This window comes from Malurus melanocephalus, unplaced genomic scaffold, assembly GCF_030028575.1.
Source record: "Malurus melanocephalus ecotype Western Australia unplaced genomic scaffold, MMel_1.1 scaffold_73, whole genome shotgun sequence".
In the NCBI taxonomy this organism is placed as follows: domain Eukaryota; kingdom Metazoa; phylum Chordata; class Aves; order Passeriformes; family Maluridae; genus Malurus; species Malurus melanocephalus.
In genome coordinates, this window is record NW_026623305.1 from 1,314,692 (window position 1) to 1,338,550 (window position 23,859).

The 23,859-nt window shown below is 37.7% G+C and overlaps 1 protein-coding gene across 1 annotated transcript in view; it reads left to right on the forward strand.

The window, feature by feature from the left end:
- Positions 1–22,394, forward strand: part of COL4A3 (collagen type IV alpha 3 chain) — a 55,639-nt gene extending 33,245 nt beyond the window's left edge. Inside the window, exons 31-54 of the mRNA XM_057366858.1 lie at positions 748–845; positions 2,203–2,353; positions 2,463–2,576; positions 2,918–3,085; positions 4,181–4,270; positions 4,833–4,967; positions 5,686–5,784; positions 6,882–6,971; positions 7,340–7,479; positions 8,498–8,624; positions 8,887–8,967; positions 9,569–9,667; positions 10,627–10,677; positions 11,336–11,521; positions 12,174–12,304; positions 12,747–12,819; positions 14,108–14,179; positions 14,301–14,420; positions 15,192–15,290; positions 15,874–16,086; positions 16,726–16,903; positions 17,926–18,040; positions 19,262–19,434; positions 19,707–22,394. Coding sequence (XP_057222841.1) covers positions 748–845; positions 2,203–2,353; positions 2,463–2,576; positions 2,918–3,085; positions 4,181–4,270; positions 4,833–4,967; positions 5,686–5,784; positions 6,882–6,971; positions 7,340–7,479; positions 8,498–8,624; positions 8,887–8,967; positions 9,569–9,667; positions 10,627–10,677; positions 11,336–11,521; positions 12,174–12,304; positions 12,747–12,819; positions 14,108–14,179; positions 14,301–14,420; positions 15,192–15,290; positions 15,874–16,086; positions 16,726–16,903; positions 17,926–18,040; positions 19,262–19,434; positions 19,707–19,791 — 2,888 coding nt within the window. The 3' untranslated portion in view covers positions 19,792–22,394. The remainder of the gene's footprint in view (positions 1–747; positions 846–2,202; positions 2,354–2,462; positions 2,577–2,917; positions 3,086–4,180; positions 4,271–4,832; positions 4,968–5,685; positions 5,785–6,881; positions 6,972–7,339; positions 7,480–8,497; positions 8,625–8,886; positions 8,968–9,568; positions 9,668–10,626; positions 10,678–11,335; positions 11,522–12,173; positions 12,305–12,746; positions 12,820–14,107; positions 14,180–14,300; positions 14,421–15,191; positions 15,291–15,873; positions 16,087–16,725; positions 16,904–17,925; positions 18,041–19,261; positions 19,435–19,706) is intronic.
- Positions 22,395–23,859: the final 1,465 nt, after the last annotated feature.

Here is a 23,859-nt window from a genome sequence, read left to right on the forward strand (position 1 = left end):
TGAACAGACAGATAAATGTTTTTAGAAGTCTTGTAATTTGCTGCCTTAGGTTTTAGAAATTGCAAGTTTGAAATATTTTGAAGTATTTCAGAATATCAAGTATCAAAGCTGAAAGTAGGAAAATACTTTAAAAGACATTGATGCTTTCTGGAATATTGCCCAAACTGGTGCAACTATTTCATTTGAGTGCTGCACTATATTCAGATGGATTCTCTTTAGCTGGATCTGTGTTACAGAGATGGTACTGTATAAGTGTCAGTACTTTATTTTTAATTATTTTTGGTTATGTACAATGTAATACCTGCTCTAATGTGCAGGTAACAGAAAACATTTCCAATATTGCAAATTTGGCCATTCTTCATGCAAAATTGTACTCCCTTCGAACACCAGGAATACTAAGAAATTCTCATAATCCGGTGAGGACCGGAGTTAACAAATAAAGCTCAGCTACTGAAACCAGTACTAAGCTGCTTGTTAAAGAGAAAAGTAGGGAAATTATATCAGAATGGCTTCACTTGAAAAAAACAATTGTTACTTGCTTCAAATCAGCTAATTAATAAGTGAGTTGCAGTCAATAATGAGTGAATATGTAAGGAACAAGATGCTGAGTTTCACATGAACTCTGAACACAAGATGCTCCCTTCAGCTCATGTAAGCTGCATTAGTGTCAGAGGCTCATAACTGCACAAATACAAATACCCTTTTGTAAAATAAAGCATCTGTACTGCCATTTAATTCCTTTTGCAGGAGATAAAGGACTTGCAGGAGGCAGAGGGCCACCAGGTTTTGAAGGAAAGACTGGAGATCCAGGCCGAGCAGGAAACCTAGGACAACCAGGACAAAAGGTTTGGTCAGAAATACAGCACAAAATTTTCCATGTTCCCATTCATTAAATTTGATACTGAGCAAATAAATTAAAAATTGTAAGGAATATAGGAATTCCTTTATTTCTTGACTAGTGATGCACGAACTATGAAATTAAATTCTTTCTAAAAAAAGGGGCTCAAGCCAAAATTTTAGATCCAAATACAARATTTCAGAACTTCAATGTTTGGGATGTTTTCCTACTTCAGCTTTCAGACCACAAGGAGGTTATTACATTGCTTACAGCAAAAAAAATTCAGGCCACAGCTTCTGAAAAGATGCCTGTTCAGAAATCCAATTAAGCATATATTTGATGGAGATCATTGACAAGTAAGTATGTATTTCATTTAAGCAAGTGCTCTGTTGAGCTCAAGCATGAAGAAAGTAGGTTAGAGGTTATACTGCAGCCACTCTTGCTGATTAACAGAAGCTAATCTACTGATTGTTGACTACTCAGTAATTAGGATTCAATTTTGAACAAAATATTAGTATCTAAATTATTTGAAAACATGGCATTCCATTTTCTATGTGTGCGCTTATGTCATTCTTTTGTGTGCTTTTTGACATGACAAAGGAAGGGGGTTGAGGTTTTGAATTTTTTTTTTTATTATTATTTAATCTGTATGTGATGCCACAGAACAACTGGATCTGAAGTGGCCTCTGAGGTCCAAGTRTATAATTAGTGGCTGGTATAAGCTCAGGTCTACTAACCTGCTTTATGAACATACTGATTTGCTGGTATTCACAGCCAGAACTCGAAACAACCAGCAGTTCATTCAGTGAACAAAACCTACCAATACAAACTTTCCAGTCAGGGCTTGGGATATTTGATAAAACCAGTCTTCATCGAAAACTGGTTCAGAAGAATTATTCAAAAAAATCCAACAACTGACTGGGTATTGAGACATACCTGGGTGCTTACATTGATCATTTAAATAAATATTTTGATAAAAAGTCATGAAAGTAAAGGAATAAGTTACATTTGCAAAACTTCACTCCTGCTTTCAGATAGAGGTCCAAAGCTTTTCAYAGCTACCAAAAGCAGCCCTATCAAAGCAGTAAAGACCAGATTAGGGRAAGTGTCTTGCATTGCTCAGTAGCAAGTTCTTAGGGTTAGGAGACAAAGTTTAGAAGCTGTCTAGATGAACTCCTCAGCTGGTCAATAAGGACCATCCAGTGGTCTGCTGAATTGAAGCCAYTGGAAATTCTAGTGTGAAAGATCAAAGGGAATAAAGAGAATTACCCTAATAAAATAAGATAATTATTCCCACAGAGGAGAAAATATTTGGCAGATTTGCAAAGTGTAGAGGATTGTTTACATTTCTCTCTGTGTTGCAGGGTGACCCAGGCATGGTTATTCCTGGAGAGCCAGGAAGAATGGGTTCACCAGGAGGTCATGGCAGTCCAGGCTCAAAAGGTGAAGGTGGCCTTCCAGGACTACCAGGCCTACCAGGACATCCTGGACATGATGGTGATGATGGCCTAAGAGGTAATGTTGTCAGAGAAGCTCAGAAAGTAGAGCAAGGAAAGCCAAGTCAAACAGTATTCACTCTGCCTGGAACTTAAATTGGTTGTGAATCCAGTCTCATTTCTTTTAGGAGATCGTGGCTCACCKGGAGTTCCTGGAGACCCAGGTTTTCCAGGGAAACCTGCTGAGTGTCTTATTGGCCTGCCAGGTTTGCCAGGTGGCCAGGGAGCTACAGGCCCACCAGGTAGGACKTTGTGACTCAAAAGTGCCATTTGGCTGGATTAGTCTGGGTGTTGTTTCTGCTTTCCAATGGCCAGAGGGAGCTGAAATTGTTACTGGGTATTGATTGTAGGATAATATGCAAGAAAAATAGGAGTCCATTTAAAAGATACTCTTTCTGTAGAAGGCAGGGAAGCACATACTCTGATGAAAATGGATTAAGATTCAGATTCCATTGGACACWATAAAAAGTAATCCAAACTGACCCAAATTCCATGGGAAATTGTACTTATGATGTAAAGATAGAAATGAAGGWTTGTTTTTCAGACAGATGTACCGTACTCTACTGTCCTGTACTTTTCTTAGGAGGAAGAGGTTTACAAGGTTCAAAAGGAAACCCAGGTCCTCCTGGTTTGAGTGTCCCAGGAATCTATGGAAGGCCTGGGGAACCTGGATTGATAGGTCTTCAGGGAAATATGGGATTACCTGGTCCCAAGGGACAGTCTGGAAGGCCAGGAATCTCTGGTTTGCCAGGTAAGAATTCCCTGCGTATTTGTTTTGATGTAACAATTAAGTGAGTCTTTGCAGAAAGATGTTTTGCAAAAAGGTGCACAAAAAGGTCATACTTTTCCAGATTAAAGGTGATGAAATGTTTTTTTCTGTCAACAGCTTTCATTTATCTTTGAGGTCTATATGGAAAACTAATAAACYATTCTTCCCTAAAGCATGAGCATATCTTGAAGCTCTCTTGACATAGTGTGGAATTTTCTGTAACAGTCTTCTGAGAACAGCCTTTTACCTTGTTTTTTCTACAGTAGGACATGAAATAGTTACTACTTAAAGGAACTCCCCCAGCACAATGGAAATGCAAGGTGTTTAGTTCTTATTCATCATGCCTTTTCAAACAGGTAGTTTGTAATGCCATCTTCTTAAAAAGTGAGTTCAGATCTAGAGCCTGACAGAGTTGAGTTAGATCAAGCTCTGTCGCTAATCAGAGATAGCTTTAAGTAGGCGAAGTAGTCCCTGTAGGGTTGATTTGTTTGTTTTTTTCTTTCAGAAATATGTTCATATTTGTTTTGAAGAGTAAAATAAATCAGTCATGCAATGCTTGTTATTTCAAACACAGATTTTTCCCTAGTATCAAATAATTCGTCTGTGGGAAAGAGATGGTACATGCCTTTTTATACTGAAAATCTATAAAGCTTTTGGTAAACATGTAGCCCTTAACTCAGTTATGCAAACATAAACTTCTGATGTCATTTGAGGGAGTTGTTATTTCTCAGCTGGTCTTTGACTCCTGAGGCAGAAAGGAATGTCATTYCTGTACATCTCGTGACAGATGTCTCATCCCTCTGTGGATATCTCAGATACATTATCCTTACTCKTAATTATTTCATTCATTGATAGGACCTGTTGCAGCTGCTAATTTAGGTATTTTGGGGGTTATAAATCATGATTCTGTGGTTAAAGATGGGAAAACTGGCTTGGATAGTTACAGAAATGGAGAAAAAAAAATAAAATAAACAATTAAACACTGAAATAACAGGCATATGTGTAGTTTTCTGAAGTAATGTTCTGTTTAATTGATCCAGTACTAACAAATACATTCCTATTGCTTCAATTACACAGGCTCAAGAGGAGACCCAGGTATAACGGGACTGTTAGGAATTCCTGGACCCCCTGGCATGGCTGGAAGACCGGGCAACCCGGGTATCAGAGGCAAGTGACCACTGCATCTGCCTTCATTCAGTATACAGGAACTTCAGTGCCCAAGTTAGTTTTGTGATCCATTTTTGTGTGTGTTATCACTCCTGAGTACAGATGTTGTATTGCAATTTCTTTGAGTCTTGGTAAATCTGTCTTCTATATTTGTGCAGTCTGCAGACTGAATGACATCCTCATATTTTTTAACAGTTTTGACTTGCCACCTTTTCTTTTTCATTGCTCTTTTCAAAAGTGGCTGGTGATTTGCTAAATAAAGAGCAGAGAGCCTTTTTGCTGGTTATTTTTTTCCATCCTGTGTGGATACCATTATTATATTTATTCAGCAGACACAAGATTATATGTTTATTCACTATAAGAMATCATTACCATCTCTTGCCATAATCTGTACTCACAGGTGTTTTATTGATGATTRGAGCAGCTAGTTTAGATTGTTGGTTTGGAGTGTATATTTACATATATAACTTAAAAGTGCTCTTGAAGACTGGCACTGTCTGGTTTCCTTTATCATATTGTCTAGTCAGGTTTATTCAGAAAATTTCCCTCTATTTTCTTGCAGGTTCTCCTGGATTCCCAGGAATAAAGGGAAGAAAAGGGTTTCTAGGAGAAAAAGGCGACCCGGGTGATAAAGGATTTCCTGGACCATCTGAAACCTTGGTTGCTATTGGGGACAAAGGAGAACGAGGTTTGAAAGGTACGGATTAATTGTTCCGTTATTTAAAAGCTAATCAGGGYTGTAATCTATTTTGCAGTTCCATTGGACTCTGAAATATGGAATAAACTGACTACTGAGAGTACTCACATGGCTTTGAAATAATTATTGCTTAAACACTGTAACTGCCTTCTTATTTATGGGATAGTTGGATATTACATTTAATATTCAGTTCAATTTTAACATGTCCTTATTCATTTCAAAAGCTTTTATTTTAATGCTAAACCAGTAATAATATGTCAGTAGTACCAGGAGGCTTATATACATATGTGCTATGCAATTTATGATTTTACACATTTAGTATCCTTTTACACAAATGGCTGCACTTACCAACCACATGCTGGATTGCAAAGACATTAAATCATCTCAGAAAAACTTGACTGTCCGAAGAACTCCTTTGTTTGCAGTAATAATATGGGCTCTCTGTATATGAGCTGTACATGCTTAACTAATGCTGTCTGGCTTTTTGTATTGATATTTTTCTGTGGAAGCTTTCAGGAGCCTTCCTATTGTCTCCACATGTAAAAGACAGAAGGCATTAAATATGAGTTTGTGTTYTGCTTGTGTGTTCACAGAGTGAAAATCATATGCTCTACTTCTCTTTCATTAGCTTAAAGAATTATAAAATTTTAAACTTTGCACAGAACTTATATTCTAAGATTTTCTTTTGTAATGTTTTTTAAATACAACTTTGTTGCAGGAGTTCAAGGCCAAATGGGTCTGAGGGGAGAAAAAGGAGATGTYGGTGTGCAAGGTCCCCCAGGTGCTGATGGGTCTGAAGGAATGCCTGGTGTACCAGGTATGGAATATGTGTTTGATAATTACTGTACCATGTGGACAGGGAGATTCTACAGCTCCAATGCACACCAACTTGGCTCCAGAAGTAGCACCACATTCTCTCTATWAACTCTCAAGCTTTCCTGAGAATTCTGAAACTGAGCTATTTCAAAAGCTGCTATTGAAAGTTATAGCAGCTATCACTAAATGAATCGTTGTTTTCTTTCAAATATAGATCATTCTTTGGGATGACAAATGGAAAATAATATTAAATCCTGAGTAATAATAAAGTCTAAAAGCTGCTTAAGCCAATCAATAAAAATTAATATTTATTAAAAGTAAAGAGAAGTTTGAATTCTCGATATTATTTTAAAATTAGTTCTAAAATATTAATATTAAAATTGTGCACAAAAATACCTTAAGGTTTGTTTGGTTTTTTTTTTCAGATGAATTGTATTTCCCTTTCCAAAGCCTACATGTTTGACTTGTATTTCAAAAGTTAACAGATTTTCAGTGAAAAGCAGATTCAAAAATGTCAGGCATTGCTGGTACCCTGGAATTTAGAAAGAATGTTCTGAGAACATTCTAGATGCATCTAGATCTTTTAGTCATTAAACTGAGTGCTAATTTAGCTAAATTAATCTAAAGATAAGTGAGTGGGAGAAGTGCCTAGGTCACACTCAGGAGCTTTTTATTATATACTAGTCATGAGAAGTCCATAGTGAGTAAGTAATAATGTGGTTRTTCCATGCACAAAATCAGATTGAACTGGCGTTCAGGCAATTAAAGGAGAGCCATTTCAGTGTGTAAATACAAATTCATGATCTTGATCAAATGYTGCAAAAATATATTTCGGTGGCTGCTTCTAAGTTCTGTGGTCACAAACCTTAATTTTAATGTTGATACATCAGGTGTTTGTTATTTCCTTGACTTTTTGAATACAACAATGATAATTTTATCTKTGTTATGGGGCAAAAGGTTCAGTATTGATTATCTATAAAATAGTAATATAGCAAAAGAATGGGTGTGATAGAGGATTTTGTATTCATGAGAGCTCTAACATCCAATCAGTGTCTAAAACAAATACATGAAGATGACATTTATTTCTTTGTCTTGCAGGGGTCAAAGGATTTATGGGTCTTCCAGGGATTCCTGGCAGACAAGGATTCCCAGGAGCACATGGAGACAAAGGGAACATGGGAATGCCAGGTCATTTTCTTTCAATCAATATAGCAAATTCATAGCTCTATAGAGCTCTATAGAAGCATTGGCACAGGTCTGAGCTGTCCTGTATGTCCACTACACCACACTTAGACTGGGATTTATTCTTTTGTATCTGTAGAAGTACCATCACCCCAGCATTTGCTTGACCTGCAGAATGCAATTCTTCCTATCTAAATTTTTTTAATTTATATATTGTTACATGTWAGAACCACGTTTTAGAAATAAAATCAGTGTTTACATTACTTTAATGAAGAATTAATACCTGTATATATAAGCACTAGCTCACAAAACATGAGGTGTGATATGCAGTTATGAATCTCATAAGAACAGTATCAGTATCGGTATTTTTCCAGGTCCAAAAGGCCAGAAAGGAGCTCCAGGCTTTCCAGGACCAGCAGGTGACCCTGGTCCTCCAGGCTATGCTGGCTTTCCGGGTGACAAAGGAGATCCTGGGTACCCATCTGCTGGGCCTCCAGGAGAACCCGGTCCAAAGGTATGAAGGCAGTGGAAAAATGTTCCTGTTAGGCAGGGCCTTTGACTACAGAAACAGAACAATGCCATGCAAGAACTGCAGAGTTTGACGAARTAGATGGTTTATTAGTGATAAGACATGAAAATTCTGTTGTGTCATTAGGAGAAATTTTTTAGTTTATTGTATTTCACTTAYTTTGTGCAAGAATTTATCTGTAAAGATAGAACATCTTTGAAGTAACTTGCTCACTGTAAAAGTTCCTAATTCAAGAAGAATTAAGAACAAGGACATTAAAAAGCTAAACATCATCTTAGCAAATGCAATAGTTTTCTAATCTAAACTTGTACTGTTTGGCTTTGATAGTCTGGTAATACCCTTGCATAAGATGATTTTTTTTTCTTAGCAATATATATTACATTCAGTATACCTTATGTTTGGTCATATGTATTGCTAAGAAAGAAATAGTATTTTTATGTTGGATCAGTTGGCTAGTTTTACTCCACATGTGCTGGTTGTTGAATAGCTCAAGTCTTTTTACCTGTGAGATGATGTGAAATAGGTGGCTGATGCTGTAAATTCCTCTATAATTCTTGTAAACRGTCTAAATAATTTCTTTATTTTGTGTGTTATCTGAGTAGCCCCAATGAGATGACTGTCAAAAAAAGTCAGTAGGAATTCAAGGAAAAAAATAGGCATTTCAGTATTTTGTATAACTGCATATAAYCTAAAGAATGGGTGTTTGGATCAAAAGAGGAGCTGATAGAATAAAGTTGAARAGGAATCTGTGCCAGGGAAAATATCTAAAGGCAAATTGTTTTGTAAAGGTTAAAAATAGATTTTAGCTATGTCTAAAGGATCAGTGATGAGAACTTCTTATAAGAAGACCTTGTATTAGTCTGCTTTGGATTTTTGTCTGAAAATCATAATAAATCATGATTATGTGTACTTAACCTTTAAAATTGCATGTGATTTTTCTGTGCTTCAAATATGGCCTGTAATGTCATTCTTCACCTGTTTGTGTGCAACTGCTGTTTCTCAGGGAGATCCAGGCCCCCCAGGAGGTTTTGGCAGCAAAGGGGAAAGAGGATCACAGGGTCATCCAGGACTTACAGGAGTGCCAGGACCACATGGGATCAGAGGGGAAACTGGAGGTGCAGGAATTCCAGGTATGGGGTACTTTTGGAGGGATGGTGAGCTGATGACATGCTCCTAGAAGAAGATAATATCTCAAACTGGGTGCCTGTGGGGTGGCAAATTCATGTATGTTGACAGTGTAAACCTCAACTGCTCCTTTGTGGTCAGTGCAGCCAGGCCAGCTTGCATCACCTGGAGAACTWGCCACAGCAGAAATGATAGCAAAGCTCTTAAACTGAATCTTGATTAAGGGATGATGCCTTTTTCCCTCTGCCACCTTTCTTCTTCTTACAGGAAAGTGTGGACCCCCTGGAGCTATTGGTGTTAAAGGATGYCAGGGTCGCCCAGGACAGCAGGGAGTCCCAGGCCCTCCTGGTAAGGTGTTTATATCCTCTCTCCTCAGTCACTGCCCTGGGTCTGGGATTTCATTTCAGTTTGAGGCTTTGTTTGTCTCCTTTGAACAGCCACTTTTCAATGTTACCAGTTCAGCTGAGGCAAAAAGTTTTTGTTTTAYTTCCCTAGTGGAAAGATTTTTGTCATTTTTATTTAAAAGTACATATCCAAAAGTCTCAAGGTGTGACAAGCACACAAAAAAGGCTTGTTCTACCTCCTAAAAGAAAATAACAAACTAAGATATAGGTAAATGAAGAGAAAAATATTAACTAGAGTAGAAAGAGGAGGCAGAGTTGTATCTGTCTGCTAAAGCCATAGAACTTAAGCAGAATTAAMATATACCTCAGGGGCAGTGTGTAAAAATATAACAGAAGGTGTCTATATATGCATGCAGTGAAAACAGTGAGGGTGTTAAATCCACTGGAGTCCTGTGAGCTCAATACAAGCTGTGTGCTGCTCTATACCAACACAGGTCTATCTTTGAAGTAACTCAGCTAATTAAATTTTAATAAAGGGGAGTCAAATCTTCTCACTGAAAAATTACAGAAGTAAAAATTATATTGTGGTCCATTATAATTCACAGGTGCTGTTGGAGTCCCTGGAAAACATGGACTTACTGGTGAAAGAGGTACTCAAGGTCAAGATGGTATGCCTGGTCCCCCAGGAGTAAAGGGAGAACCAGGTAACACCAGTGAAATATTTTTATTCTACTTTACAATTGTTTTTTGTCTGTAATTATACTGACAAGGATTATTTGGGAAGGCTTACTAAGGAACCTCTGTGGACCCCAAGCTAAATTTATAAGTAGAACGTTATACATGTTTTTCTACATAATTTTTGTACATGCTGYCAACTACCCAAGTGCATTATAAATGCTCTGTTCTACATGTGATTTGTCATAACGTTCCCTAAAAATGTTCATGTCTGCAAGAGTCAAAGTACTGCCGTTAACAGTTCTTAAGGGTTTCATCTCAAAGAGATTGAAAGAACCAAAATCCTTTCAAAAGAGTCTTCTTTGTTACATTGATATAAAATAAAAGGAATCAGTGTCTCCCTCCATGAGTGATGAAAGTTTCCATGATCTAAACCTTGGGTTGTGAAACCTTTCCTCTATACATYGCTCCTGATGTTATCAATGTTCAGCTAGATTTATTCCTTGACTGAATTCTGACAGAATTTTACAGTGAAAATATTTCTTTGCATATTAGTATCAAGAAGATACTGAGAAGGCATCCACAGTATTTAGAAAGTTTATTAATGTTAACTTCAAAGTAATCACARTTGTTGTATTTTCTTTTTTAGGTATTTACACTTACTTTTCTATTTTTCTTAATAACTAAATTAAATGCAGGGTTTTTTTGGTTTTTTTTTTTTTCTGAAAAAAAAGGAAGAGCTTATTTTTGTAGAATATACCTTAAATGTGATTGACCAATTAGAGTTCCTCCTATAAATAAAAACTTTAAATTGAATTTGTGTTTTTTGCATAGAAGAAATGGAAATGATAACATTTATTTTACATGTAACTAAACTCTGCCTTTTGATTCAGTGAATACTGATAAAATGTATGCAATGTTAGAAAACTGTGATGTTTTCTGAAAATTACTTTGGAATTTGAGTATACTGTGGCCTAATATTTTATAGGACCACCAGGGAGGGGGATCCCTGGCCTTCGAGGTGTTCCTGGCCGTAGAGGTGAGTTGTCTTTTCAAAAAGCAACATCTTAATTTTTAAATCTCAGAATCATCATCAAGTGCGCTCCTGCTTTCGGATGTTTGGAGTGGCACTAAGTGTCAGAGGAAATCAAGAGTGATTATGTGCTTTTGATCAATGATTCAGTTCTTCATATTAAATGTCAAGATTTGCTGCTTTTAAAGTTTAGACTATTGTAAAAGGGAAATAAAGAAGCTGACTTCTGTGGTCTTGTGAAGGTGACATATTGCAGCATCTTGCTTTGTTGCATTCATATTGATGCTTCCAGATGGAATTCAGTTTAAAAGGATTTGTTAGTTCTCACATGCAAAGAAGCATCAATAAATATTCCCTTCTCTGGTCTGTCTATCCTCCTCTCAAGTTTATACCTTTGTATGTGCAGTCTTTGAAACGGAATGGGATTTTTTGTTTGTTTGTTTGTTTGTTTTTTAATTTAAAAAAGGGGTGTGTACTTTGCAGTGAGTCCTGTCTTCTCACAATTACTTTGCTTCAGAGTACCAAGGTGGCTTTGGGGGGCTTCTCTGTACTGAAAAAAAGGGCTGAATTCCACCTGTGTGGTATAGGRAACTCCTATTCTGAGGTCTCACATCCTCTTACTGTCTTGACAGCCTTCCCGAAATGTAATATTTACACTTTGCAGGAATCAAAGGGGACATGGGACTGCCTGGTTTTCCTGGGCCTCCAGGTGTGAAAGGTCAACAAGGTGATCGAGGACCCATTGGACCTCCTGGCTTAATGGGGTTACCTGGATTTCAAGGCACCACAGGCATGGCAGTCACTGGCCAGAAAGGAAGCAGAGGTAGTCCAGGTGCACATGGAAGACCAGGTGTGCTTTTATAATTTCTTGTTTATCTGAAATTATATACTGATAATTGAAAGTAGAAGTCAGCCTGTCCAGAATTCAAGTTTAAAAGGAGTATTCCCCCAAAAGAATTTCATAATTGAAAAGGTCCCTTTAGTAGCTAATGCAATATTATCATTGCAAACAACATGGTCTATGCTGTGGCATATAAATTAAAATAACTCTAAGAKGTCCAGTCCACTYRATTGCATTATYTTGCTTCCTTCCCATGTGGKCTGYAGGGCAGCTGAGATCCAAWTTTAAAGATGTRAGGTAGCATGAGTGGCACTTMRGGACATGGTTTAGTGGAGGATGTGGCAGTGTTAAGTTTACARTTGGACTTGATGCTCTTAAAGGTCTTTTCCAACCTAAATGATTCTGTGATTCCAGGCTTAAAAAGGAGGATATTCAAAAAACTGTAATGTTATTGAGTACTGTAAATTCTGATCTCAGATTAAATTAGCAGGCTAGGAGAAATTTGTTGAATTTTTTTTAAGTGTGTATATTTCCTTGGAAATCACTGAACTGGTAAACATGACTATCATTATGGAGCCACTGAACGTTGCACTGAGTTGTATGTAATCTATGTGAAAAGCTGTTGGCAGTAGTCTTTATTTACCCTGATGTTTCTGTGCAGGTGCTCCGGGTTTTCCAGGACTTCCTGGTCTTTCCACTCCCAGCGTGAAAGGAAGCAAAGGTGTCAGAGGGGCAGATGGCATTCCAGGGCCAAGGGGCCCAGCTGGTGACATTGGTCCTCCTGGTCCCAAAGTCAGTGACAGCAGTATTGGTTGTTTCTTACTGCACTGATAATTTGCTCTTTCCATGAAAATAATACGCATTAAAAAACCCTCAAAAATCCCAAAAACAACCAACAAAACCAAATGAGCATCCCCTCCTTGCCATTTCCACAAAACCACCTTATATCAGAGGAAATACTAAAATGCATATGAGAAGTAGGTTTTATGGACTTAAGCAGATCAACTGTTTTTTTTTTAAATTCCTGGTATGTAATTTCCTTGGCTGTTCTGTATTACAGAATAATATGAACAATGATGAGATTATTTCTAACATGCTTAAAAGCAGAGCAGATAATTGTAGTTGCAGCATATTCTGTGAACATAATGTTTTGAATATTCTGAACAAAAACAAAATGTWCTTCATAGTGTGGAGATGCTGCTCCTGTTCATTACTGATGTTCTCCGATTTGCAGGGAATAGAAGGTCGATCAGGCTATCCTGGTGCTAGAGGGGAACCTGGATTTCTTGGATTCCCAGGTGTAAAAGGTATTTGTATATTTTTTGTGTACTCCTGTGTGTCAATCATTCACATGTTGAGTTATAATAGTATCTCTGAGTGAGGGGTTCTAGAGACACGAGGTTTTGCCATGAAGATGTGGGTATAGGTCAGGTCAGAAAGAAAGTTTTTGCTAAGAGTGTTTTCATTGAGGTGCATGCTCTGGGTGTGTCAAACTGATATTCAGGTGAGGAGGGGCTGGAACATCAACAGTCTCCATTTCAGGCAAATTCAAAACAAGTTTGTTCTTAATGAGTGATGAGTGTAAGGACTTTGTCACTGAGCCTGCTGATTGGAAAATATCCCACMACTGCTGGAAAATGTGACTTTTCAAAAACTTCTTAGCTACAGTACTCAAGAGCATTTTATGGCACTGGGTCCTCTGTTAGCTGTAAGAATGATCCCAGTTATAATCTAATTTACAGTTTATCAGTAGATAAACTGTTAAATGTTTTGGCTTCTTTCATTTCATATTCCTGAGGGTTAGTTGAATCAGTAGCTGACAGAAAATCCTTTKAATTTAGAAAACTTTCTAGTGATTTAAATATGATATAGGTCTGCATTATTCCAGTATTCTCATTTATCAGTTGCTCAATTTACAGTGACACAGGGTTGCCATTACCTGTTAACCTGCTCCATGTTAACTATTGTGCRTTTTAAATTTCTTCTAGTCAGAAAAGTTACCACACAGACAGTAATCTTACTTTCTCAAGCAAAAATCTTTCATTTCATGTATGTCAAAACCCCCAACATGCTATTAGAAATACTTTTGAATTAATTTTTTTGTTTGAAGTAGAACTGTGGAGCATAGTCTGAATATAACCTCATATTTTGCACATTGAACAGAAATGCTTATTAAATTTCAAACACTTGAAAAACTCTACAGCACTCATAAAGCCTTCAGCATAACTGACAGTAAGGTTAAAGGAARCTGAGCTCTGCCTGAAGGCAGCACTTGAAGGCTGCAAATTCAGGGATGAAAGCATGTAACATAGAAAGAACATAGTTTAAAGTTGAGAATTTAAACTAGGTTTATGGACCAACCTTTATATAGTTAGGCAGGACAATATCAGCTTATAAATTGAGTGCACTTGACCTATAAATTGTACAGTAGCAGCACAGGTGAAGAAACCCACTTTCACATATCAAATGAGTCTATAGGCTGTGTTACCCTTTGGGAACTTTGCATGGATTGTGCAGTACTCTTCAATAAGCCTCTGAAACTTTGAYAGTTGTTTTGACATTTTAAACCAGACACGTATCTTCAATCTTTTTTAGGAGAAAAGGGTAATCAAGGACCCCCTGGACCACAAGGTGCAGAAGGGCCACGGGGACCAAAGGGCCAGCATGGTAACCAACCCTTCTCCTTCCAATACCAACTCACTTAGGTTGATTGGTTTGGTTTGTTTTGTAGTTTGTTTGCTTTCTTTTAATGTGAAGCAATAGGTCTTCATTATAATTTTGCTGCTAGGTTYACCTGGAGTCTCTGGGAAAATATTCTCCATCCCAGGAAGCAAGGGTCCTCCAGGACTGCCTGGAATCSCTGGAACACCAGGTGATCAAGGAATTCAAGGGATTCCTGGACCACAAGGTGATTTRTATTTTTATCTCTATGCATGTCTCTGTGTGCTGCTTGGAACGCTTCGGTTTGGTGGGAAAACTTCTGCATAGACCATTGACATCCCTTTAAAAAAACCTCACCATATTTAAAAGTATCTCATTGTACCTTGTTAACACCCTAAAATTATAACCTGTCCCATTCCATCTGCCCTTCACCYGGTCAGTGAAGTAGGTCCCTCAACATAAGCCTAAGCAACAGAGTGGATGAAAACATTTCTCCATTTTCATACAACCAGAACCATGCTCAGGATGTTTGTCATTTTTAGGAGGCAGGGAAATACTACCTGTAATAGAAGCACTTTAGATGTGGTCCCATGTGATTGTGTCTTGGGGTTGGGAAGGGAAGGAGAGGCTGGCTCCACATTGGCACTAGAAGCAAAGGCTGGCACAGCTGTGGGGAWTGGGAAAGCAAGGAGCAGGCAGGATGAGRTGGATATGCARTGGGTGTCTGACCACTCTTCCCAGTTCCACAGCTCTGCACCCCAGGAAGGGAGGTCTTCAGGGGGGCAGGCTTGCTAGAAAGCATTTTTCTGGAGAACATTCAATACTTCCTTGTAATCTTCCTGATAGGAAAGATGACAGTGGCACTRTGGATAGTCTGAAATCTTAGTAGGGTTATGCTTTTATTCTGATATGGCAGCATTTATATGGGGCTTTGAACTTTATTCTTAACAGTTATTAAAATCTAGAATAACTACTGCTACATGCCTCTGATTTTTTTTTTTTGTTGATTGTAATTTAGGACCCAAAGGAGTAAAAGGTCTACCAGGAAGTTTTGGTCATCCAGGTCATCCAGGACTGCCTGGACCAAAAGGAGACAGGGGATTTCCAGGACYAAGAGGTACAGGAAAGCAGACATCTGTTTGACTGGTACTACTGCATTTACAGATAAACTGCACTGCTGATTACTGTAAATCCTTCCTCTTACACATTCTGAGAGTCTGTAATTTACAGAACATTTACAGTACCTTTCGGGAAACATGTAAGCACATTCTTAGCTTTAAACAGGTGCATGTTCACAACTGAAATAGTAATTTACATGCCTTGACTGTTCTTGTCTGTTATTAATAATTTCTATCTACTTACTTGAAATCCCAAAGTATCAGAGTGCCTTTTTATCACATCAAAATAAAATGAAATATTTTTATTCAAGCATGACAAAATGTTTTTACTTAAAGCTTTTTCTGAAAAAATGGCCATGATTCTTTAAAATACTCACTATTCCATGAAGCTATGTAGTGCAAAAGCTACCTGAGCTCGGTCTGAAGGAGTTCCTATATCTGCAACAAATACTACCGATTTTTAAGTTGTATCTTATTATTGGTAATTTTTTTGTTAGTTTTTAAGCAGTTTCACTAATTTCAAAGGTATGAAAATTCAAACAAAATGTAATACTTGCAGTTATATTTATTTCTCCTCCACAGGACAACCTGGACTGATTGGCTTTCCAGGTCTGCAGGGGTTACCTGGATCACCAGGTACTATCATTGCTGGTCCCACAAGAAGAGGATTTATCTTTACCCGGCATAGTCARACAACAAGGATTCCTTCATGCCCACACGGGACATCCCAGATCTATATTGGCTATTCACTGCTTTTTGTACAAGGAAATGAACGAGCACATGGACAAGATCTTGGTACTGTATTGSTAAAAAATTTCAGATTGTCAGATTCTTAGGAGTCCAGTAATGCTAAGTTGTCATGAAACCAAATTTACAGTAAGTGTCTGAGATAAACATTGATTTCAATCATCCATCTCCAGAGTTGTCTGGAGTCAATTCAGGACACCTTTCTTTCCTGAACTCCTTATTGATATCCTTTGAGTCTTTTGAGGAGGAATTCTGTTACTTATGGATAGCTCCTTAGCATAAACATTCGCAACATTTGTACAGGGCTGAAAGTAACACCACAGAATCTGAGGGAGAATCTTGTGGGTTTTGGAGCCTAAATGGGATGCTTGAAAGTGTGAACAATATTATCAGAAACTGTTGTTTAAGCAGCTGAATCCCTGCCATTGCGTCAAGGACTGATACCATTCAAGAAGATTATAGTATTTTAACAGATTTTGTTCTTAGCCCTTGTTTTTTATCTAGATATTTTTGTATAAATCAGAAATGTTTTGCTTTCAGATAATTTTACTATATAGACACTTCTTATAGTTACCAACTGTTTAAATTTTTACTACAATGGATTGGGTGCCATCGTGTGTCTCTTCTGGTGACTGCACTAAATAGAATCTCCTATCTGTCACAAACCTCTSCTCTTCTGTCTCCTAGGAACAGCTGGTAGCTGCTTGCAGAGATTCACCACCATGCCATTCTTGTTCTGTAGCACCAACGATGTTTGTAGCTTTGCTTCTCGCAATGACTACTCATACTGGCTGTCCACTGCAGTGGTGATGCCACCAGACATGGCACCCATTTCTGGCAGGGCACTRGAGCCCCATATAAGCAGGTAAGAGGATAAGAATTTTAGCTTTTCTGCTCTGGAACCACAAAGGCATCGTAAATTGTTTTGAGTGGCAAATCTTAGGCAAAGACCTGAACATCTCAGCCAGTACAAGCACTGACTTCAACAGCCTGATTTTTGATTACTTACCTAAGTATGTCAAATATTCAGTAACACTTACAAAAAGTTAAATAACGCTAGGGCCACACCACAGGGCCTATTGCTGCAGAGTTGACATAAGAAAATCACACACAGTCCTACTGATTGCAGTGATTTTTTTTTTTTTAAGACCCTATCATTGTGTATATCAGAGATAGACTAAAATTAAGACAGCTTCTTTATTTAGAATACAGCACAAATCAAGTTATGGGTGATATATTTACTGTAGTTGGTGAAGAACACTGTAAGCTGGGTGAAGGTTCTCAGCTATGAAACACCCTTGTGCAAATGTGGCCCTTTCTAGCTGCTTAGAACAGCTGAAAAGGATAAAGAGCAACTTCAGAGRAAAGCTTTAAAAGCATGAAGGACCCAGAGAAGCAAAATCTAATATGGGAAGGCAGGCTTTTCACTCTTCTGTCCTGCCCTACCCAGTTGTTGCAAWCTAGTAGCTGAGCTTCAGTTTCTTCATTTAGGAAATAAGGATTACTTTTTCTAATCTTAGCAAATTAAGGCACAAAACTTTGATCTAAGCCAGAAYAACATAAAGTAGTGAGCATGTGGAAAAGGTAACATTTTGCTTGTTACTTCATTAAAGGCAAAATGAAGAAGCTCCAATGTTCTGGAATTATTTCCCATCTTAAAACTGTTTTGTCTGGTGTCACCAGTAGAGATTGCAAAACCATTGCAAAGTAAGATGTATGGGTTACCTTCAATTTACTTATCTCCTCRTGAAACACAGAAACCTGTGTGAATAGTGGCATTTATAGCAAGCCCTGCCATGAGGTAGCTACCATCCTAGAAGAYAGAAGTTTGCTCTGCTTCATGTTTTCCCTCATGCCTGCACTGAATGTATGTGCTTTCMTTCACAGGTGTGTTGTCTGTGAAGGAGCTGCAATGGTAATAGCAGTTCACAGCCAAACAACTGTAGTTCCTGCRTGTCCAGATGGCTGGATGTCTCTCTGGAAGGGTTTTTCTTTTGTTATGGTAAGGACATAGCAACTTGGATTATTAATTTTATGTCCTCTTGTTTTCATTTATGTTTTCAGCTGTCGATAGCTCATTCATGGTTTTTAATAACTATTTTTTTGCCTCTGCCAAGAAGTAGAAAATAATTCTATTAATTCTTATTCAGTTCCAAAAGCATAGAAACAACKATTCTAATCTGTTCACAAAAATAGGTGGCAGGAGGAAAAGCAGAACAGATGAGAGAAGTACTAAAGGATTTTAGTCTGACAAAAATAACTGCATGCATTTGCTTTCACATGTTATACTAAGATGTAGGAAATAGGTTTAGGGAGTGGAGCTGTTAAAATTGGGGCTGGGCTGCACAGAGAGCTAAAATCAAAATAAATGCAGAACACTGTCTACATAAGACTGTCTCAGCAATTTTGATGCCATAATTAGATATGAGTGAAGAAGGTTCATAATGTAACTGCAAATAGAGAACTGCTTATAGGAATAACAGTGCATTTATACTGGGGGATGTAGCATTTTGTATTTGTTACCCATGTTTGTGGGATGTCATAGGGATGCCAGCAAATGAAGGTAAAAGAATTTTAAAACCCTCTTGTTTACATAAGATAAAGTTCTTTTAGCTCTAGTACAAAATTTTTGTTCCTCCTGCAATTTGGCCCCAAGTAGTAATAATAATAAATGTGGACAACAATGAGAGTATCTGTTAGCATCTGATTGAAACAATTTGCCTGTTTCTGACATCAGCAAAGTTAGATATTTTCTAGCCAACTTTATACTGCTGTAAATTATCTAAAGGCTACTTCTACAAGCATTTACCCAGATGAAGGGGAAAAGTCTTTTCTGCTTTTTGTGTTTGGAGAAGCAATTGAAGCAACAAAAAAAATATGAAAACACACACCCACCAGTTTGGTTTATTTGTAATGTAGTTACTGTTGTCCTCAACTGGACAGAAGCCAGCTTTCTAGCCTTTGTACTGGTTAGTTTCATGYTTTTCATCGACCTGAAAAAGGCCTTTGCAGGACTTAGGAAATTCCATAACTGCTTGAATTTTCAGAAGGCTTCTGTGCTTCATTGTAACCTTTATCAAATAAATGCATTTACTTGGTGTTGTCCAAGATACACCACAGAAGATATGGTATGTTTTAGAAAGAGTGTTGTTTCTTTTTTTTTGCCTCTGGTTTACTAAAAGCTGACAGCCAAGTTCTCATAAAAACCTTTTGGTGGTTTCAGTACACAAGTGCGGGCTCAGAAGCTTCTGGCCAAGCATTGGCATCTCCTGGATCTTGCCTGGAAGAATTTCGGGCCGTCCCATTCATAGAGTGCCATGGCAGGGGGACGTGCAACTACTACACAAATTCCTACAGCTTCTGGTTGGCATCATTAAATCCAAGAAGAATGTTCAGGTAAACTGTACTTCGTGCATCCCTGCACATCACACCTGTGCTGAAAATACCTGAGGAGACAATAAATGTCTGYAAAACCTGTAGGGGCTTCCTTTGTAATTCTCCTCAGGGTAAAGACCCCTCTTTGTTGGGTTCAGCATCATTATGTAGCTCACAGATAATTTCAGTGAGCCAAGGATTGTTGTCAATAATTCCATTTCCAAAGTTTCATTGGCTCTCTCTCCCTGTTTTTTAAAGAAAAAAAATTGAATGTTTGTTTTTTTTTCTTTTAGGAGACCTGTGCCACAGACTTTAAAAGCAGGAGAACTAGAAAATATCATCAGTCGTTGTCAGGTCTGCATGAAGAGACCAGTATAAACTCTTCACAGAATATGAAACTCTGCTTTWATTACAAAGAATTGCCTAACTCTGAAGAGCTATAATTTATTAAAGTCCAGCTGCATCTGGAAAGAAAATTGTAAATTGCCAGTGCAGCRCTGTGGTGAGGTAGGGCAACAGTTTGACTTTTGTCTTTGGCAAATGACAAAGCACTTTGTAGGAGGAAGCTTATAATGGCATCTGCAGGGGCTTCTGCCGAATATTGTCATTTCTGAGCTGCACCTTCACCATAAAACTAYAGCATCACCAGATCTTTAATGAAAGATGTTAATGCTGCCTTGTGTCATGTGCTTTTCAAACGGCAAAACAAACTAAATGCTCCTGTATCAGCTTACATATGTTCAGTGTTCCAAGTGGATATCATTTAAGATGACTATCTGGCACTTAGGAGAGATAGGGTTCAATAGGAAATCTTTTCAGTGCACTTTTAACTATWTAATGATTCATTGAGAGTTGTTTTGGTTTGGTTTTCTTGTCTAATAAACAAGTATCTCCCCACTTACCTCACCCTTCCTCTGGCTGGCAAACAGGAGTACACTGGTTTTTTTATCACTGTGATGATAATGGTGCTTGACTAGCCAGAAAGGGAGCCACAGCAGATACAGGACAGTGGTGACATGCACTAGCTGTGTTCTTCAGAGTGACTGTGGTAAGGGCTGACTAATTGCAAGTGTTGGAAAGTTTTCATTAGATTCCATGGCTTTTGACACAGATCATGCGATCTTTGAATTTCTTCAAAGTTGTCAGTATTGGGCCTTTATTATGATCACATGCTTTTATGTCTCCTGAAGAAAAACTATTTACCATATCATAATTTAGGATTTTGTTAGAATTAACAATTACGCTCAAGGGCTCCCATGGCATTATCAGGTTATCATTCATCAGGATGATGAATGCCATCATCAGGATGGCATTCATCAGGATGTGATTCCTAACAAAATCTAGCATATTTCCATTTTACAGTATTTCATATTTAAATATTTATCACAAACTGTATTCTGTATTTAAATATTTAGCACACATATCTGCAAATGAAACCATTTATTCCATCCAGTTAAATGTATACATCCAGAATTTTTAARAAGACCAATATTTAAATTGTACCATCTAAGCACTGACTTATACAAGAGAATCCRACTGTAAATGAACATACTTGAAAAGCACTTTCATTTGCTCATATAAATTATATGAAATTGTAGCTCTGAGGTTTTTGTTTTTAATATTTATAACRTTGCACTTGCAAGGCTATTTAAAATTGTAATGTTGACATTTAAAATGTTAATATTTTTTAATACTTGCACAATCTATCAGAATTCCAGTATTTAGTGTTACAGAAGAAGCCTAATTCATCTAAATAGTTCTGTAAATGCACCATTTTAAATGTAGGTTCTAGCAATTAAGTGAAATAACCAGGATTTCTATTTAGATGTTTTTTTAAGCCAGTRAAATTTTATATTGTTTCCGTTTAAATACTTGCATTGTGTTTGTTTGACTGTTTGAATTTTCAGTGTTAACCTAACTAAGAAAAGGTTTTGTCTSTGTTCCATGCCAGTATCTTATGATGGAGCTAACGTGAAGATATTATTTACATGAACTGAATGGATATTTTAAAATTGTTTCCTTGAACAGTCATAGTACTTCTGTTTGCAAGGTATAATTGTGAACATACAGGGTTTTATGAAGAATTTATTTGCAGATGCACTACTGATAAGAAGGTATTRATGTCAAGTTAATATTTAGTCTTTAATTTGAATCAAACCTGGGGTTGAGGTTGTTTTCCTTAAAACAATCATGTACTAGACTTCTCCATAAACTCTGAAGTTTGCTTTAAATACTCAAAGATCACACATGYTGCCTGGTAGGTTGTTGGGGAGTTAGTGATTTCTTTTTTTTCATTAAGGCTCATTGAAGTCATCCAAAGGCATTATATACAATATAGAATCCATGACTGTGGAGACTCTCACATAAAACTTGCTAATAAAATGCAAATGTGAATACCTGAACTTGGAGTCTGCCTGAAACATCCAATAGAGGATAATGTGTAAGGAGAAGGGAATGGATTGTGGCTTTAGAGTCCAAAGGTAAGTTACAGAGAGTTATGTCTCATAGTATAGCATATAACTGGAAGTTGTGCCTTTGTTCCCAGTTTTGGATTCCACTGCTCAYTTTTTGTGTGGCCTTCAACAAGTTACTAAAGAAAGATGTTGATAAGTAGCTTTAGATTTTGAGTGCTCAAACTCAGTCTTTCTTTCAAAAGTATGCAATACAACTGCAGGGACACATGTTTGTCAAGCCTGGCATAATACAAGCTAGACACTGGAAATCAAAGAAGTACTTGCAAGAAGTTGATGTTAATGTCTCACTGCAGCTGCAGATCACTTTRCTTCCCTACTGCTAAGGATTGTTGTGAGGATTAGTTAACTGATGTCTGTAAATGCTTTGGGAKCCTTAACTGGAAAGTGCTGATGAGGTGCAAGGTGTTAATATATTGTACTGAAAGAATGGATGAATGAGAAATCGGGAATACTGRGCAAACACTGGGGGCTGTATTCTGCTAATACAGCTAAATAAAAATATTTTGACTAAAGAAAAGACCCATTTCCATGTTGGCTTTTTTTTTTTTTTGCTTCCAGTGCTAATGATCTTGTCTGCTACCTCTGTATACAAAAAAAAAAGTGTTATCTGTTTATAACACATTTGGTAGAGTTTGTCCTCAAAAAGACACTGTCTCTCTCTGATCTTGCCTACACTGCAAGTTTAGCATTTGAGAGTAAATCCCCAACCTGGGTGTCTGTATGCMAGCTTTTCCTCAATATATTCCTGCATAGAATGCTGTCCTGAGCTGGGTTTTTTCTTCTTATCAGCTGTTTCAGGGCTGTTCTGGATTCAGTCTGAGAATTTATATTGCTAACAGGTGGATATTTAGGTTGTTGCTCAGTAGTGTTGTATGCAATATTCTTAAGGATGGCCTTTTAAATAACTGATCATCAAGAAAATCACTGCTGTCTGCAGCAAATCTGCAAAATATCAAAGGAAGTTACTTGTGAAAGGACCTGTACACAACGAAGAAAAGGGAAAAARCATGCTAAGAAGGGAAGGGATACAGCCTGATGCAATTCTTTTTGAGATGGGACAGAATCCAGGGAGCAGGGACAGTCATGACCCACTGAAGGTAATTCATAATGTGATACTACACTAGAAATCCCCACCAGGGGTTTTCTGGATGATTTTCTGTGACTCRGAACTCAAGTGACTTGCCTCTGACCCCTGAATTTATTAACAACAGTCACATAACTGATCTCAACATAAAATTATACATGGGGAATCACAGGCGATAGACTGTATTTCTAGTGTGCTTGAAGAACCAGTTTTTATACTATAATTGCATTGAGGTTTTCTTTCTTGTTTGTTTTTATTTTAAAGACAAAATCCTCTTGATAGTTTATAAAATGGTAAAGAGGTAAAACTGAGGACTCCACATACAGAAKTGTGAGGATTGCTTGGTAAGATGTGCTCAAGGCACAACTTGTGCTTCCAGGAGGCCAGATGTAAGATCATGTATTGTAAGGGAACTATTGTATCATTCTCAATGTTAGACAACTTTTATTTAGTAGGAGATCATATTTCTGACCACTTGCCTCTGTAAAACAGTGCTGTTGATATTTGTGAAGAGCTGAATTAGCAAGTTGCAAGCCTTGGATCAATATATGCTTTAGTGCTTCTGGAACTGCTACCCCTTTTGACCTCCAAAACATCGTGACCATAAATCCAAAGACAGAGAAAGCTCTGAGGTTACTTTCTTCTCTTTCAAAAAATACCTGCCATATATAATAGYATCTTTCATTTTATTTTCCTGTATGGAATTGGAAAACTAGGTTATACCATGCATGAAGCTTATGTTATCAGTCATTCAGAGGAGGGGTCAGCTAACGGTGCCCTTGGCAGTGTTTTAGCGGCGCCGGGGGCCGGAGCTCCGCTGGTCAGAGCCGGTGTGCGCTGGGTGTCAGCGGGACAGGAAAGGGATGGCTGTGTGTGCCACTTGTGGTG